The sequence below is a fragment of the Lethenteron reissneri genome, chromosome 48 (assembly GCF_015708825.2).
Source record: "Lethenteron reissneri isolate LAM-NWPU_2019-01 chromosome 48, ASM1570882v1, whole genome shotgun sequence".
Taxonomy (NCBI): domain Eukaryota; kingdom Metazoa; phylum Chordata; class Hyperoartia; order Petromyzontiformes; family Petromyzontidae; genus Lethenteron; species Lethenteron reissneri.
The window spans coordinates 6,127,313-6,144,489 of NC_083826.1; the positions used below are offsets into that span (position 1 = coordinate 6,127,313).

Sequence of the window (17,177 nt, forward strand, 5' to 3'; positions counted from 1 at the left end):
ACAGCTGGACTTCCACTTTGTTGCTGCACGGCCTTCTCGTAGCGAGCAAGGCCTTGGCAACCTCATCGACTCCCACGGGAAGGGAGATTCACGGCATTTGCGTGCGGCAATAAACTAAAAAACATCTAAACTATTTTTATTTTACCAGGTAAGGCCCACTGAGATACGTAGCTCTATTTCAGAAGCGACCTGGCCACAAATGATAGCTCAACGAAGTGGCACATAACGTGGAAATAATTGACATTTTCCAAACACTCTAAACGCGTGCTCATAAATGTGGAAGGAAAAACCGGTGGACCAGGAGAATAATCGACGCGACCACGGGGAGAGAGAGAGAGACACAACATGCAAACTCCAAATATACAGCAGCAGGCGTCAGGGTCGTGATCGAACCAACAACCTCCTGCATACCAGGCGAGGGAGTTAACATCTTGCCACTGTGTACACCCTTATCCACCAACATTCGCCGCTGCCCTCCACACAGCGCTGGGATACAGGCAAGCTACGTGTGTATTGCATTCCACCACCGCAGTTCGATTAGCTTTTCAGGATAGCGGTGGTCGGTGGGGGGGAAGACGTACCTTGTGCGTGGGAGAGACGGGCAGCGCATCGCCGGAGAAAGCTCGCGACCAGCGGAAGGACAGTGCCTCTCTTCACCCGCTGCGTCTGCAGCTTCTCCCGCCAGCGCATCTTGACGGCGGGCAGCCGCAGGGAGTCTGCGGGCGGCGTCAGCGGCACGGTCAGACGAACGATCGCGGCGCCCGTTTCGATCCGTGGCGCCGCCACAGTGGGTGCAATGGCGAGTCAGACAAACACACACACAAAGATCCCCCCCCCCCGCCCCCGTACAGCTGTAAGTAAGACCGTCGCGGAAAATGTGCGGTTTGGGGGAGCATCTATTGAATCTGGCACGGTCCTCCGAGGCTGCGGGTGTGGCTAACGCCGTGCCCACCCGCAGTCTTCGTTTCCCCTCGAGTGCCGATGTTTACGCTCGGCGGCAGGGCAGACAATTATGGCCGAGCTGACCCGGTGCGGGGGGGGGGGGGGCAACCAAAAAAAACAACAAGAGGAGACCTTTTTAATTTCGTTTTCGAACTCGGCCCAATTCGAGACAGTGGTCCCAAATAATTAAACGTCACGAAGTGGCAGTTCCCTTCAAGAGCCGTACGCGGCTCCAAAGCCGCGAGTTGCCGCGGGTTGCCGTCCTCCCCTGATCGTCCCCCCGGCCTCGGGGAAGGATTGTGACACGCTGGGGCACCGCCCGCCACGGACGTTGTACGAGCAGCAGGGATTTCACCTGGGACGTGTGGACTGTAGTCACGCACGAGAGTGTGAGAACGATTTCACCACCGTTACAAAAGACATTTTGCCTCGCGTAGCCTTCGGTAGACTGTTGGGGCAAGGCCGGCATGGCGCACGAAGGGGGTGGGTGGTCAGCACCACGTCCGGCTGCCTTTGTCTACCCAATGCTGATATTTACACACTGCACCAGGTATTCATTTAAGGCTGAGTCGACCTCGAGGAGGCCCAGGACTGCTTCAGATATTCGTCACCGATGCGAGCCGTGAGCGGGAATCGAACTGGGGATCGCCCGGTTCGTGGCGCAGCGCTAACCGCTGCACGACCGCTCCCAAGCGTAAGCAAGCACGCAAGCCACACACCCACACGACCATGCCTGCACACGCACGCACGTGTACCGATCAACAATCACTTTCACATGCTTCAAATTCCTCAGCCGCAGATCCCTCTCCCTCTGTACCAGTTCCCCGAGTCGTCCCCCCACCCCACCCACAGGAGCCTAACCAACAGTTCAGTAACGCCGAAAGTTGAAGGTCCCCCTCCCCCCCCCTGCATAGCCTCGACAGGTTGTTATGGGTCGTGCGCTGTTCGCGAGCACCTATTAAGGTCAGGCACGGCGCATGAGCGAGTCGGAGGCAAGTAAAAGACAACGCCTGTGCTGATGTTTATTACACACACACACACCGTGGCAGGTACTCAATTAAGGCCGAGTCAACCTAGAGGAGGGCCCAGGACCGGCCGGTTCAAACATTTGGCACTGTCGTTGGTTGCGAGCGGAGAATCGAACTCGGGTACCTCTGCCGGGTTCATAGCGCACCACGCCGCAATGGCAAGATGTTAACTCCCTCGCGCGGTACACAGGAGGTCTTGGTTAGATTCCGACCCTGACGCCTGTACATTTAGAAACACGCGTTCAAGAGTTTGGCTGCTGCACATTTCCACATCGTAAGCCACTTCGTCGAGCTATCGTTCGTGGCCAGCTCGCTTCTGAAAAAGAGCTATGTAGCTCAGTGGAGACCTAACCTGGCAGTATAAAAATAGAAGCTTTTTTATTTTATTTTAACCACTGCGCCACCGCTTCCTCGTCCAGGATGGAACTCAACCGTCGAATAAGGCGCAGGTCGCTCGCCTCCCCATGTGGAGGGAAGCCCCCCCCCCAAACACTCCCCAACACCCCCCCCCCCCGTCCCCTGTCCGTGCACATGGGCGATAAAAGAGGGGCCTTAGTTGGGGCCACAGGCAAAATACAAGAATCATCAGCAATGGTGAATCCACCGCTCGATTGAAGGCCTCAACCCCACGGCACGAGGCTCTTTTGGGGGCTGCTCGACCATACTTCACCACGTGGGTGGGGGAGGGGAAACGCATGTGTGTGAGAGCAGAGCAGCGCCGCGTAAGCCCCGCAAAGCAGAGGTCGCAAACGGGTTTTGATTCCTTACCCGTACCCGTACCCGGCCGCACCAGGGTCGCAAATGGGTACCCGTACCCGGCCGGGTACCCGTTCCCTACCCGTACCCGTACCCTACCCGAAATGAGTGACAAACGGTTACTCACCAATGACTGACGGCCTACCCGTACCCGTACCCGGCCGCACCAGGGTCGCAAATGGGTACCCTGTACCCGGCCGGGTACCCGTTCCCTACCCGTACCCTACCCGAAATGAGTGACAAACGGTTACTCACCAGTGACTGACAGCCTACCCGTACCTGGCCGGGTACGGGTAGCCGGGTATCGGGTAGGGTACGGGTATCGGGTACCCGGTTGCGACCTCTGCCGCAAAGGCTTTCAACAGACCCGCCTGCGCGCCGGGTGTTCGCCCATCCAGGGACTATTGAGGCTCAACCCTCGCCGCTTAGCTTCGTCCAGGGTCTGAATAAGATTGGGACGCATTTTTCGGGAGATCTTCTAACAAACAGATACGACACACCAGCCTGTTAGTGCAAAAACAAGGGGGGGCGGGGGGCGTTGTGGCGAAGGCGGCTAAAGACGAAGATATCCGCCGGGTAGCCTGCACAGGCTCTTGGGGCAAGCACCTTAAGCGGGCACAGGCCCGGCTGCCCTTTCATCTCACCAGCGCCGATGCCGATGTTTCACGTAGCGCACCAGTCACTCGATTTAAGGCCCGGCACGCACGAGGGGATCACGTTGGCCGGCACCACACCTGGGCCGTCTTTTTCTCCCTATAGTGGCGATGTTTACACACTGCACAAGGTAGTCCATTTGAGGCAGAGTCAACCCAGGGGAGGCACAGGACCGGTTCAGATAATCGTCACTGGTGTTGGTCGTGAGCGGGAATTGAACCTGGGTCACCGGGTTTGTGGCGGAGTGCAATAACGACGACACTACCGCTCCCCACTGCACAACAAACAAACAAAGATCCCCGTGTAGTCTTAGCAGACTGTTGGGGCAAGTGCTGTAGCGAGCACCTATGAAGGCCGGCAAGGTACACGAGGGGGTGGGTGTCCAGCACAATGCCCGACCGCCTATGTCTCCCCAGTGCCGATGTTTTTACACACCGCAATCAGGTACTCATTTGAGGCTGAGTCGACTTAGGGGAGGCCCACAGTACCAGTTCAAATAATCGTCACTGGTTTTGACCGTGAGCAGGAATTGAACCCGGTTCGTTGGGTTCGTAGCCCAGCGCGCTAACCGCTACACTACCGCTCCCCACTGAACAACACCCACACACACTCATGTCGTATATAAATAATAAAAACAACATTTCAAAAAATTAATTATCTTTCTTCAAAATATCTTGATGGACATGTTCCCCCTATGCATAAGCCCCTTCTAGATGCGGTCACAGTTTTAATGCTAAATCATTAAAAATATATATCTCGTTGAGTACTTGTATCCGGACTCGTATACGGAAATCGAAGGTCGCGTTTCACGACCGCGCACAGCTCGTTTGTCAAAATCCACTTACATCATGCAGGCGGTGAGGGTTATTTGACCATACTTCACCAGATTTGTCAGTGCCGCTTGGCGCTGGCGGAGAGGAAACGTACAGCGACGTTACCGGCGACGCACATCGGCACATTTGCCCATGACGTGACAACTTGATTCGTTTGGCCTTGGTCGGGTGGTGGTGGAGGGTGCTTAACTGGAATTATTTTTCTTTATCCCCCACCAGGGTAAAAGCACGCCGAGCTATGAGCCGTTGTTCAGCGGCGACCTGGCCAAACACACGTGTTCGATAGCCCATCGCAGTGGCTCATAACATCATCGTCATCATCATCATCACACGTGGCGATTTTTTACAGCAGCCAAATAATCTAAATGTCGACGTGGGGATAGGGGGTGGAGGGGTGGTGGCACCCGCAGAACAATCCACACGACCATCACAGAGAGAGAGCGATAACACGCGGAATCCAAATATACAACAACAGGCATCGCCAGGGTCCGGGAAAAACCTCTCACCAGAAGACACATATGACGAATTATAATGTAGGTCGTGAAAACCCATAGCGAGTATGATAGTTAACCTACTAGAATCTTACTCCTTGGTTCTTTCGGCAAAGTCACGTAGGTAGAAAAATAATAGATCGCGACGTTTCGATCGCAACACAAGCAATCGTCATCAGGTGGGACAACCACAACAAGAAAATAACTGCTCAAGTAGACGAGAGATCTGCCGTGGCACGAGGTTATATATGCCTCGGCATTAGGGGCGGAGAGAGAAGTGGTTACCCAGCCAATTCCTATCCAGGTTCAAGGCTGCTTAGTTTCTGAGGTTTGATGGGATCAGCTGCATTCTGGGTTATTTTCATACTGTGAGAAATGAAACCTCTGGCGCACACAAGGGTTTTGTTGTTTTCACCTGTGCACGCATGTTGAACTTCTTTCACAATGTACGCAGCCAGCCGTGCTAATCTGAGGTGCGGAAAGGGAAGTAACGATACGCGGCTGTCAAGTTAAAAGTAGATTCTTACACGCACGTTACTTGCAATTATTTGCGCTGCATGGTAATCAAATGCTAATGTATAGGTGGCTTTGCTGAGGCCTTCATCCAGCAGTGGGTTGATCATGGCTGATGATGAGGGGGTTAACAGCGAGTGGAAAGTGACGTTTTGGTTTTCCATAGCCACGACTGGTTTCGTCAAATCTCAGCTCTCCTTCTAAACAAGTGTTCTTCAGTTTAACACGTAGGCTTTTACGACCAATATCATTCACAATAACACGTAGGCTTTCACGACCAATATCACCCATAAGGTTTTTGGGTTAGATCATCCATAATAGAGTTTTTTTGGGTTAGATTGCGTAAATGTTCATAAATGTGTCGTTTAAACACGCCACCACCCGACACAGCCAACTAGTGAGGGTTGTCACGTAAACAGAACGTGGCCAATTCGTCACTAGTACAGCAACACCGGTTGTGTGTTGGAGAGCCAAGCCACAACATTTACAATCTGAGTACGACGTTTTGCCAGTAATTACAACCAGCTTCATGAATGGCGAAATGTCGTAAATGTTGTGGTTTGGCTCTCCAACACACACCGGTGCTGTACTCGTGACGAATTGGCCACGTTCTGTTTACGTGACAACCCTCACTAGTTGACCGTGTCGGGTGGTGGCGGGTTTAACGACACATTTATACATTTACGCGATCTCACCCAAAAAAACCTGAATCGCGAATGTTCTTCTGTGAAGGCCAGCGGTCCAGTAGCGGCCCCACGTGGCCTTTAAGTGTGGGCCCCCCCTTAAGTGTGGGCCCTCCTTTAAGTGTGCCCCCTCCCTGACAAACACAAACGTGAAGAAACACCCCCGACCCAACCAAGCGACGTTCGTCGCAGGTTCGCGAGCACACCGCACACGCGTGAGGCCATTGCAAAGTGTTTTGCCTGCGATTTGGTGGAAAAAGAAGCCAATGAACCCAGCGTGGAAGGTCACGGGGCCATTCCCCGTTGGCAGATGGGGGGCCATCCCCCCCCCCATCTCAATTGACGGCGTTTCCTAGAAACGCCTCACTCCGAACTCTGAGGTTTCGGCTGAGGGTCAAAAACATCTCAATTCGAAGCGAGGCTTATCCCATATATTGTGCACGTTATAAATAGCAATGTTATTATTATCGGGGTCTAATGACACTATGACACTTCTATGAACTACTGGACACCTGTGAAAAAGAGCTTCGTAGCTCATCGGATTCCTCCAGTATAAATAAATATTCAGATTCTGATGATGAGGGGGGGGGGGCAGCTAATGCCGGATTGTCACTCCAAGCCTCGGCAAACATTGGGCAGCTTGCGACAACGCGAGCCGGGCAACACAAGGGGGCCAGCCGCCTCCATCTCGGCCGTTTCACATCGAATCGCCAACGGCAACGGGGCAGGTGGTCGCTTATCGGCGACTCGCAGACTTCCCCCCCCACCACCACCACCACTCTCCCCACCACCACCACCACCACGACTCGATCCTGGAAAAATCATAGCGGGTGACGGTGGACGGCCACAAATGAAACCCCAAGCGGGGCTGCCACTGCCACCCCCCTCTGCCCACGCCCCCCGCCCCCCTGACCACGCCCCCCGCCCCCCTGACCACGCCCCCCCACCAATCCTCCAATCACCGCCTTCCTAACCGGTGCCACACCCCCCAGACCCGCATCCGACCACGCCCCCTCCACCAATCCTCCAATCACCGCCTTCCTAACCGGTGCCACACCCCCCCTGACCCCGCCTCCCATCCCACCCCCACCACCGCCCCCCCAACGGCTCCGTCACTTGGCAACCACGCGCGCTGATCTTCCGAGCCGCCACAGCCGCCGTTGCCAACGGCAACCGCGCGCGCTGACGAGGTCGCCGTGACGACCGCCCCCCCCCCCCACACTGCCCGGTGCGTGCGGTGGAGTGGATGACTCCCGTCTCGAATTCTATTCGCGTCGGGTCAACTCGAGTGTTTGTCCAATGGGGGTAAATAAATAATGAGACGGAATAATATCTAGAAAGATAACAAGGATTCGCGGCTCTATGTCGATCCCCTGGTGGAAGTCAGCCGTACGTTTATTTCGGCTGAGGTCAACTGAGTTTACACGAAATGCCCGTTTTGTTGTTGTTGTCGGACGCCCCAAAGACGAATGAGCGAGAGAGAGTAAAAAAACAACCGGCCACGTTGTTTTTAGCTTGGTGCCCTCAGGGTTGAGATAAAGCAATCGTCGCAAGCTTCCGGCGGCGGCTGTGGTGACCCTATCCACTGCTGGATGGAGATTAGCAATATAAGCGACCTTCGCAACGGCAGAATTTTCGAGGAACTCTCACCATTCACGTCCGCAGTTAGAGTCGTGAATCGATGGCTTTGCGTGTCCTTTGCATCATTTGGTATTATTACTCCGACAGCGAGCGGGCCCCTGCGCTGGTTTTTGTTCGTTGTTCCGTTAGCCCGGACGTCACACCGGTGAATCATTTCGGGCACTAATTTTGCCATAAATCGCGCTATTTTTTTCTCGCGATTAGTTCGATCGATTTCACGCTCGCGGCACGGGCAAATGCCTCCGACGCCGACGTACCTCGCTACAGGCCCTTCTCGGCTACTCCTCTTTTCAGTCTCATCGCCACTGCCGCGATCTAGATTTACACCTGCTAAAATTGTTTTATTTTCTTTCTTTTATTCCAAACCTACTCAACTGGGATCTACGAAGCACCTCCGATTGGCACGGTTGGCTACGTACGGTGCGAAAGAAGCTCAACGTACATTCATACAAAGCAGTCGTCCCACCGCCCCCCCTCCTTACTCCAAAAACCTTGCTCGAGTCTCCTGAAACAGAGCCACGAGAATCTGCGAGGATCTCCTGGATGAACAAGCATCGTAAAAAAAACCCATCAATAACGTCTGCCCACCTTGTCACGAAAGCTGGCGTCACCTCGCAAGGTCCACCACCATTTCCTGATAAGTCTTGCATGTTGAACCGTGTATGGATGTTGAACTATTTTTGCACCGTATGTCGCCAACCGTGCTAATCGGAGGTGCGGGGGGAGGAAACCAAACTAAACACAACAACAATCAGTTATAAAGAAATGAGTTTTCAATCTAGATAATTTAAAAGCGCATAGCTCCAGTGACTTCCCAATATCAGAAGAACGTTCCAGGCGGCTGCAGAAGCGCATCCGAAAGCGCGCGATGCGGTGACCCCGCCTTTGTTCGATGGTTGGCCAAAAAGCCGCTGCGAGGATGACCGGAGTTTGCTTGATGGCTTATGTTCCCGGAGGAGATCAGCAAGGTCATGAGCTGTGACGAAGGACCATTGCCCGAAACGTCACCTATTCACATACCGTCTCCCTTCTTAAGGCCACGGTGGTAACTGCTGAACGTGATGATTTTCATGCCGTTGTTATTTTTTCACGGTCTCGTTATCGTCTCGTCAGTGGAGGGGGGGGGCACTTCTCGTTAGGTCACGACCTCTGCGTGCCACTCCGACGACGTTACAGAAGCCTCGGCAGCCGATCCTCGCACCCGCTGGGGAAATTCTGCACGTCCGCGAGCGTCTCGTTTTATTTCAGCCGGGTACACACACAGCAGCTCTGGGGGAGGGGTGGTGGGTTGCTGCCGTCGTCGTAATGGGGAGCGCACTGGACTTATGAGCCAGAGGTCACCGGTTCGACCCCATCTCCCGCCACGGCAGTTGTAACAACCGTACGCAAATGGGTACGCCGCAATCAATCGGCAGGTTGCGTGTGGTGGGGTAAAGTGTGGGTACTCCCACTTCTTTCCACAATGTCTGGCCAGCGTGGAAGAGTAGGCCAAATACCCTGTAACAGAGGTCCTTCCGTCAACAGTGGCGTGAGCAAAGCAGTTGCATGAGCAACGCCGTTTCAATGCAGCACTCTTAGCTTGAGTGACCGAATTGGTGAGCGAGTGAGCGTCATGTACTCACCGCTCACCAGTGCAGCACTCAAGCGCCGCCAAACGCACAAACGCATAACCGAGAGCCGCGCCAACCCAACCTGCTGCGGACGCTGGAAGAAAGTTGTCGCGGAATTCCGGAAGAGAAAACTCCGACACATCGGATTTTTTTGCCGAAGAGACGGCGAGAGAGAGAGATGTGCTGGCGAGCCTTCGCCGTCGCCCCCGCTGTATCGCGCCGGGAGTTGGCGCTTGCTCTGTCACGAGCCGGAACCGACCGAGAACCCACAGGAGAACCGCCCCGTTGGTCCGATCGACCTGCCACCGTTTCCTCGAGTGAAGCGGAGAGCTTGTTTATTTTTTTATTTTTTGTTTTGCTTGTTTTTGTTTCCGGGCATAAAAATTACGTGGGAGGCTCACGAAGCCCCGGGGTTTTGCGACCCACAGTGGAGGTGCACCATGCCTGCCTGCCTGCCATACCTGCCTGCCATGCCTGCCATGACCACCTACCATGCCTGCCTGCCATGCCTGCCTGCGCTATGCCTGCAAGCCTGCCACGCCTGCCTGCCTGCAAGCCTGCCTGCCTACTTACCATGCCTGCCATGACCACCTACCATGCATGCCTGCCATGCCTGCCATGCCTGCCATGCCTGCCATGCCTGCCATGCCTGCCTGCCATGCCTGCCTGCCCACCATGTCTGCCTGCTTACCATGCCTGCCTGCCTGCCATGACCACCTACCATGCCTGCCATGACCACCTACCATGCCTGCCTGCCATGCCATGCCTGCCTGCCCACCATGTCTGCCTGCTTACCATGCCTGCCTGCCTGCCTGCCATGAACACCTACCATGCCTGACTGCCTGCCATGACTACCTACCATGCCCGCCTGCCACTCTTGGTGGTGGCAGTCACAAGTGTACAGATTATTTATTAACCGAGCAAGACGGAAAAAGAGTCGGAGGGCACCCAGGTGCAGTTCTCCGCTAACAGGTGAAGGTTAAGGCACAGCCCTGCAACTGCTGGCGGCGTAACGGCCACTGCTAGGAGAGCCCCTCGGGAGGGTAAGTGGCCTGCTCTTCCATTCTGACAGCTTGGCGACTCGTTCACTCACCACCCCCCGACTCATTCGCCCAGCTCACCCTTGCAACTGAGACTCAGGATCCCGTTGAGCACCCACCTGGTTAAACAAAATAACTTGAAGCTCTATGAGCCTGAGAACTGGGTGTGTCTCCCTCTTTCGGAAGGCCCACAAATGACTGCTGTCAGTGCACACCGAGAGAGTCCCCACCGATAATATATTCCAGCCCGAGGACTGGGTGTCTATCAGACTGTTCGTAATGGCTGCGTCTAAGACACCGAGCGAGGGAAAATTAAAATTCTCCGTTTCCGGCCCGAGGGCAGGGTGTCTCTCCCTTTCTCTCTCAGGAGGTTCATAATGGCAGCGTCTGAGACACTGAGCATCGAGGGTGGTTGGGTGATCCCTTGGGGGCAGGGAGTCTCTTTAAAGAAACCGAAAAATATAAATCCAGAGTTATTTCCCACACGCACTACAACCGTAGGGCGTGCAACGACACATCGATTCAACGACTAAAATCAATTTTCACAATCACGTGGGCGAAAATAGTTTTTTAGCGCTGGGACAATAAATCAACTTTGTCGATTTCATCGACTCCATATTTTTTTAACGTGCTATGTACAAAAGTCATTACCTGAAATGCCGGCTGTTATATAATCTTTTATACCTTTTAAGGACGAGCGCGGACTACTCGAGCCCCTTTAAAAAATCCTGCCTCGTGAAGGTGGGAAACCCCCCCACCCACACAAAGCCACAGCCCGCTTGACGCCGTTAATGATGCCGATGACATCACCAAGCCCAGCTCGTCGTCACCGCCCGTCCAGCGGCACACGGACGCAAATGGGGGGAGAGGTTCCCCCCCCCCCTCCTATTTTCGCGCTACCCGATTGGATGGCCAATCAATCCGACAATCGGCAGTCGTCGATCACGTCAACAAATGGACATCCGATAATTTTACGTCAAAACAAGATAAAATTATGGGTTGTAAACGTGCGACACAATATTAGAGCAGGAAGGCCAACGAACGCCCAAGCTCTGCAGCCTCCTTACATATTAATATGTTTTCAACCAATGAGTATTCCAATGGCACAGTGGGTTACGGACTGCGCTGTGAACCTGGCGACCCGAGTTCAATCCCTGGCCAGGGCTAACAGCGGCGATGGTCCTGGGCCTCCATATGCACCAAACCAGGCTGACCAGCATATCGAAGTATGGTCCAAACACCACCGATGACGGACAGGGAAATGAGAGGCCTTCAACCTGATAGAGGCCTCTAAATGAGCATTGTTAATTTTACTGCTTGTACAATTAAACAAAACTGAAATCCAACTAAGATTTGGCCTGTGAAGCCTTCGATTTCGAAGCCTCTTTCCGGCCAGCCATAACAGAGCAAACCTTCCACAGGACAAGGACGTGACGCAGACACATTCTCTGGCGAAATGAACATTGAAGCGAAACATCCGTGGCCCATGCGCTACTAACTGCTGGATGGACAGGTGCGTAACAACGGCTCTGCTGCTGTGCGGTGGGCAGAGGTCGCAAACGGGTTTTGATTCCTTACCCGTACCCGTACCCGGCCGCAACAGGGTCGCAAACGGGTACCCGTACCCGGCCGGGTACGGGTAGCCGGGTATCGGGTAGGGTACGGGGTATCGGGTACCCGGTTGCGACCTCTGGCGGTGGGCGACTTTCATTGAAGCAGGCGAGAGCCGTGCATTCTCCTATTTGCAGAAGGCACGAACACGCGAGGCGGCAGAAACAAAAACACGGCGAGCCAAACGGCCGCGGCACAAATAACAACAAGGTCGACGCGTTCGCCGCCAAAAGGAGGAACACATTCTTAGGTTTTTTCGGTAAAGTCACGTAGGTAAAAACATAAAAATTAATGAAAATAAAATAAAATAAAACAAAAAATCACGACGTTGTTGTGTTACCTCCGAAACGTCGTGATTTTTTGTTTTATTTTATTTTATTTTCATTAATTTTTATGTTTTTACCTACGTGACTTTACCGAAAAACCTAAGAATATGAATCCTTGCAGTCACGAAAGCTTCAAATCTAGGAGGAACACAACCTGCTGTACATCCTTACTCTTTGGTTCTTTCGGTAAAGTCACGTAAGTATAAAACATAAAATTAAATCACGACGTTTCGATCGCAACACAAGTCACCGCCGTCATCAGGTGGAACCGATACAGCAGGACAACTGCTGATTTAGGAGAAAGATCTGCTAACAACAAGAGCTTATACAGATCTTCTTGGTTCTTTCAGTAAAGTTGCGTAGAATGGAAATAATAAAATAATAAAAATAAAACATAATAAAATAATTCTCACGACGTTTCGGCCACAATGCAAGCAGCCGTCCTCAGGTGAAGAACAGGTCTGTCGAGGAGACAGAGTCTGAAATTTATTATTTCCATTCTACGTGACTTTACCGAAAGAACCAAGAAGATGAATCCCTGCAGTCATGAAAGCTTTAAATCTAAATTTAGCTTATACAGGGTTTTGATGGTGTACATCGTAGGTGACATCGTAGGTGACGTTTCGGGCAAACGGCCCTTCCTCACAGCGGAGATTTGGTCAGGTGCCCGCTGCTGTGATGATGAAGAGCCACTTGCCTGCAACGTCACGTAATCGTCTGCTATGAAGAAGGGCCGTTCCCTAAAGCATCGGCCCCATTGCTCAAAGAATATTGTTCCACTCTAGGGCGGTGTTATTGACGAGCGTGTTGAGTTTTTGTTATTAGAAGTATTTTTGTTTGTTATTGGCTATCCACGGTGTAGACTTGTGGCAGGTAATAACAACTCCATGGTGCTGGTATAACTCAAGCGTAATGGATGTTTTGCATTAAACCACACACTCTGGTGTGCTCTTATGGATGACGACCATCACGATGACAAGCGAATGTGTGTATGGGCACCGCAAGTAGCAAGCCGTGGGCTAAATCGGAGGTACCGGTGGTGGGGGGGGGGGGGGTCAAACCAAACACAAATGATGAGTCTCCACCGTTCGCTCTGGTAAAGCGAACTCCGCGCAACAATCAGTGGCGAATGTTCGGTTGTGTTGGGGGGGGGGCTTGAAGCTCTATGTCACACGAGAGGGGGGGGGGGGGGGTGCGACACAGCGGCTCGCCGCATCTGCAATTCAAACCTGGGCGGCAACGAATATTCAAAAATTAAAATAACAATGACATGGGCGGGCGACGACATCTGAACTGGCCAATGGGGGTGGGGTGGGGGGCTTTCGCCCCACTGACCAGAGTGGTGAAATATGGTCAAACGACTCCCACGGCCCAAGGCAAAGTCGGCGGAGGGAGGACCTTCGTTCAACAGCGGATCGACACATGGGCCCCGATTAAGTGAGTGCAGTTCCCAGGTAAACAAGGGACGTCAGGGCGTGTTTTCATTGGTGATCACACAGCAGAATATTGAAAACAATGCGGTAGCGGTTTCAACAAGCATCAACACGCGTACAGCAGAAATTGTTTGTAAGTCCACTGCCGGACGAAGGGACTTGCCCCACCACCCGGAGGCTGTGATTTGACCATACTTCACTACGCCGGTCAGTGTGGGTTGGGGAGCACGGCACGCTGACTACAACAAAGGAATTCGCTGCATCATCAGACAATGCCGTGATTATTACAGAACGCTTACCTACAGTGCAGCACTAATTATATTAAAATGGCAAAAAAATACTGAACGTAGGAACCTGTCGAAAAGCAGTCGTGGGACTCATTGGCAGAAGGTATTCTTAATAGTTTTGAAATAAATTACATGGATGGGTGTTGTTGGTGGGGAAGTAGTGGCACAGCGATTTGGCGCACTACGCAATGAACCTCGCGACCCCAATTGCACCCAAATTCGATTGCGGTCAGGGCCATGGCTGAGACATCAGTGGTCAAGCGATGACCCCCCCCCCCACCCCCTCGACTGACCAGAGTGGTGAAGTATGGTCAAACCCCTAATGAATTAGGTATGGGGTGGGGGGGGGCCTTCATCCAGCAGTGGATTGACACATTTGTCGATGTATTCTATCAAGAGCCCTCCCTCCCTCCACAAAGCTCAATGCGCCGCGCCGGTCGATGTGAATATTTGACGTTAACGAAAATTAAAACGTAATCGTTACACACTTTTTAATACTTTCACTTTCTCGCCAATTTACGTATCCGCGCGAACTGATTCAAACGAGAGGAACACAACAATATGTTAAATAAACTCTTGCTACAACTTGCATCGGCCCCAAAAAAACGAAGAATAGCAAGAAAGCTTCTAAATCACGGATAGCGGCTTGAGTGAAGTAGTGGGGAGAGGGGGGGGAGGAGATACAAAGACGGACAGGGTCGTAATCAATCAACACATCAACACATCAACCCACTCCACTCTCCTGTAGCATCTCGATCCGGTAGAATGGAGATCAAGAACAAACCCCACTGGAAGGGCCTCTGAACACACAAGAATACGCGGACGAGAAAACACCCAAAAAAACACCCCCACAAGGGCTTTTTCAGAGACTACAGCGGTAGTGGTTGGTGGTGAGTGTGGTGGTGGTGAGTGTGGTGGTGGTGAGTGTGGTGGTGGTGAGTGTGGTGGTGGTGAGTGTGGTGGTGGTGAGTGTGGTGGTGGTGAGTGTGGTGGTGGTGAGTGTGGTGGTGGTTAGTGTGGTGGTGGGGAGTGTGATGGTGGTGAGTGTGGTGGTGGTTAGTGTGGTGGTGGGGAGTGTGATGGTGGTGAGTGTGGTGGTGGTGAGTGTGGTGGTGGTGATGGTGAGTGTGGTGGTGGTGAGTGTGGTGGTGGTGAGTGTGGTGGTGGTTAGTGTGGTGGTGGTTAGTGTGGTGGTGGGGAGTGTGATGGTGGTGAGTGTGGTGAGTGTGGTGGTGGTGAGTGTGGTGGTGAGTGTGGTGGTGAGTGTGGTGGTGAGTGTGGTGGTGAGTGTGGTGATGGTGTGGTGGTGGTGAGTGTGGTGGTGGTGAGTGTGGTGGTGAGTGTGGTGGTGGTGAGTGTGGTGGTGAGTGTGATGGTGATGAGTGTGGTGGTGGTGATGGTGGTGAGTGTGGTGGTGGTGAGTGTGGTGGTGGTGGGTGGGGTGGTGGTGAGTGTGGTGGTGGTGCGTGTGGTGGTGGTGAGTGTGGTGGTGGTGAGTGTGATGGTGGTGAGTGTGGTGGTGGTGAGTGTGGTGGTGGTGAGTGTGGTGGTGGTGAGTGGGGTGGTGGTAAGTGTGGTGGTGAGTGTGGTGGTGGTGAGTGTGGTGGTGAGTGTGGTGGTGTTGAATGTGGTGGTGGTGAGTGTGGTGGTGGTGTGTGTGGTGGTGGTGAGTGTGGTGGTGGTGGTGAGTGTGGTGATGGTGAGTGTGGTGGTGGTGAGTGTGGTGGTGGTGGTGGTGAGTGTGGTGGTGGTGGTGAGTGTGGTGATGGTGAGTGTGGTGGTGGTGATGGTGGTGAGTGTGGTGTTGGTGAGTGTGGTGGTGGTGAGTGTGGTGGTGGTGAGTGTGGTGGTGGTGGTGAGTGTGGTGGTGGTGGTGAGTGTGGTGGTGGTGGTGAGTGTGGTGGTGGTGAGTGTGGTGGTGGTGAGTGTGATGGTGGTGAGTGTGGTGATGGTGAGTGTGGTGATGGTGAGTGTGGTGGTGGTGAGTGTGGTGGTGGTGGTGAGTGTGGTGGTGGTGAGTGTGGTGATGGTGAGTGTGGTGGTGGTGAGTGTGGTGGTGGTGAGTGTGGTGGTGGTGAGTGTGGTGGTGGTCAATGTGGTGGCGACTGTGATGTTGGTGGTGAGTGTGATGGTGGTGATGGTGAGTGTGGTCGTGAGTGTGGTGGTGAGTGTGGTGGTGGTGAATGTGGTGGTGGTGAATGTGGTGGTGGCGAGCGTGGTGGTGGCGAGCGTGGTGGTGGTGAATGTGGTGGTGGCGGGTGGGGTGGTGAGTGTGGTTGTGGTGGATGGGGTGGTGGTGGTCAGTGTGATGGTGGCGAGTGTGGTTGTGATGGTGAGCGTGGTGATGGCGAGTGTGGTGGTGGTGAATGTTATGGTGGTGATAGTGAGTGTGGTGGTGATGGGTGTGGTAGTGGCGAGTGTGGTGGTGGCGAGTGTGGTGGTGGCGAATGTGATAAAGCCATTGGGGTTGTTGCATCAGAGGAGATGGAAGAGAGAGTGAGTGGTGGTGCTGCTGCTGCTGGTGGAGAGAGCGGAGCGGAAAGTGCAGGAGGAGGTAGGGGGTTGTGTAGAGAGAAGGGGGGGAGGAGAGATTTAGACAATGAGACGAGCAGAGCGCCGGGCATTACCGTGTCTCTCCAGACGACCCGACATGGCCACGCAAAGCTGTGCACCACACGACGATGATTTGAACTCGACTCGGGGAAGAACGTCAAAGGGAAGGCAGCAGCAGTAGCAGCAGGTCGGAGGTTGGGATGGAAAATGCGGAGCCACGGGGCGGCGTCACGGACTGACGATGTCCGGCTCGCTACATTTGTAACTTATTTTACTTCCTGCCACCCCCACCGGATTTCCGATCTCCGCTACCAACCAGCCGGGCTCCTCCTCCTTCTCCGGGACCAGCCACTCCTCCGACTCCGCCTCCCAATCGCCAAGGCTCCTCCCCAGAGCCGGCCCAGCCACTAAGCGACCCTTGCAATTGCAAAGGGCCCCGTGGCCAGCAGAGGGCCCCCCTAGAGTCACTGCTGGCGAGTGGGTGAAAAAAATCATGCATCAAAGGGGCCTCCAAACCAAATTTTGCTTAGGGCCCCCAAAGGTCTAGGGCCGGTTCTGCTCCTCCTCCTCCTCCTCGTCCGTGATGATAATTATAATGATGAATAATTATTAATTGCTCAGAGCTACAGCTCCTCTCCCTCCCTACTCTTCCACCCCCCACAGTCTCATCCCTCTTGTGCCCGTGGCTCCTCCTCCTCCTTCTCCCTTGTACACCTCCAACTCTACATCATTTCTCCCACGGCTCCTGCTCATCATCCTCCCACGAACTCCTCCAA

The 17,177-nt window shown here is 53.6% G+C and overlaps 1 protein-coding gene across 1 annotated transcript in view; it reads right to left on the reverse strand.

The window, feature by feature from the left end:
• The window catches only part of LOC133354714 (rap guanine nucleotide exchange factor 1-like), a 34,477-nt gene extending 24,649 nt beyond the window's left edge, over positions 1-9,828 (reverse strand). Inside the window, 3 exon segments of the mRNA XM_061571767.1 lie at positions 582-647; positions 649-716; positions 9,747-9,828. Of these exon segments, the coding sequence (XP_061427751.1) occupies positions 582-647; positions 649-716; positions 9,747-9,828 (216 nt within the window).
• Between the last annotated feature and the right edge of the window lie 7,349 nt (positions 9,829-17,177).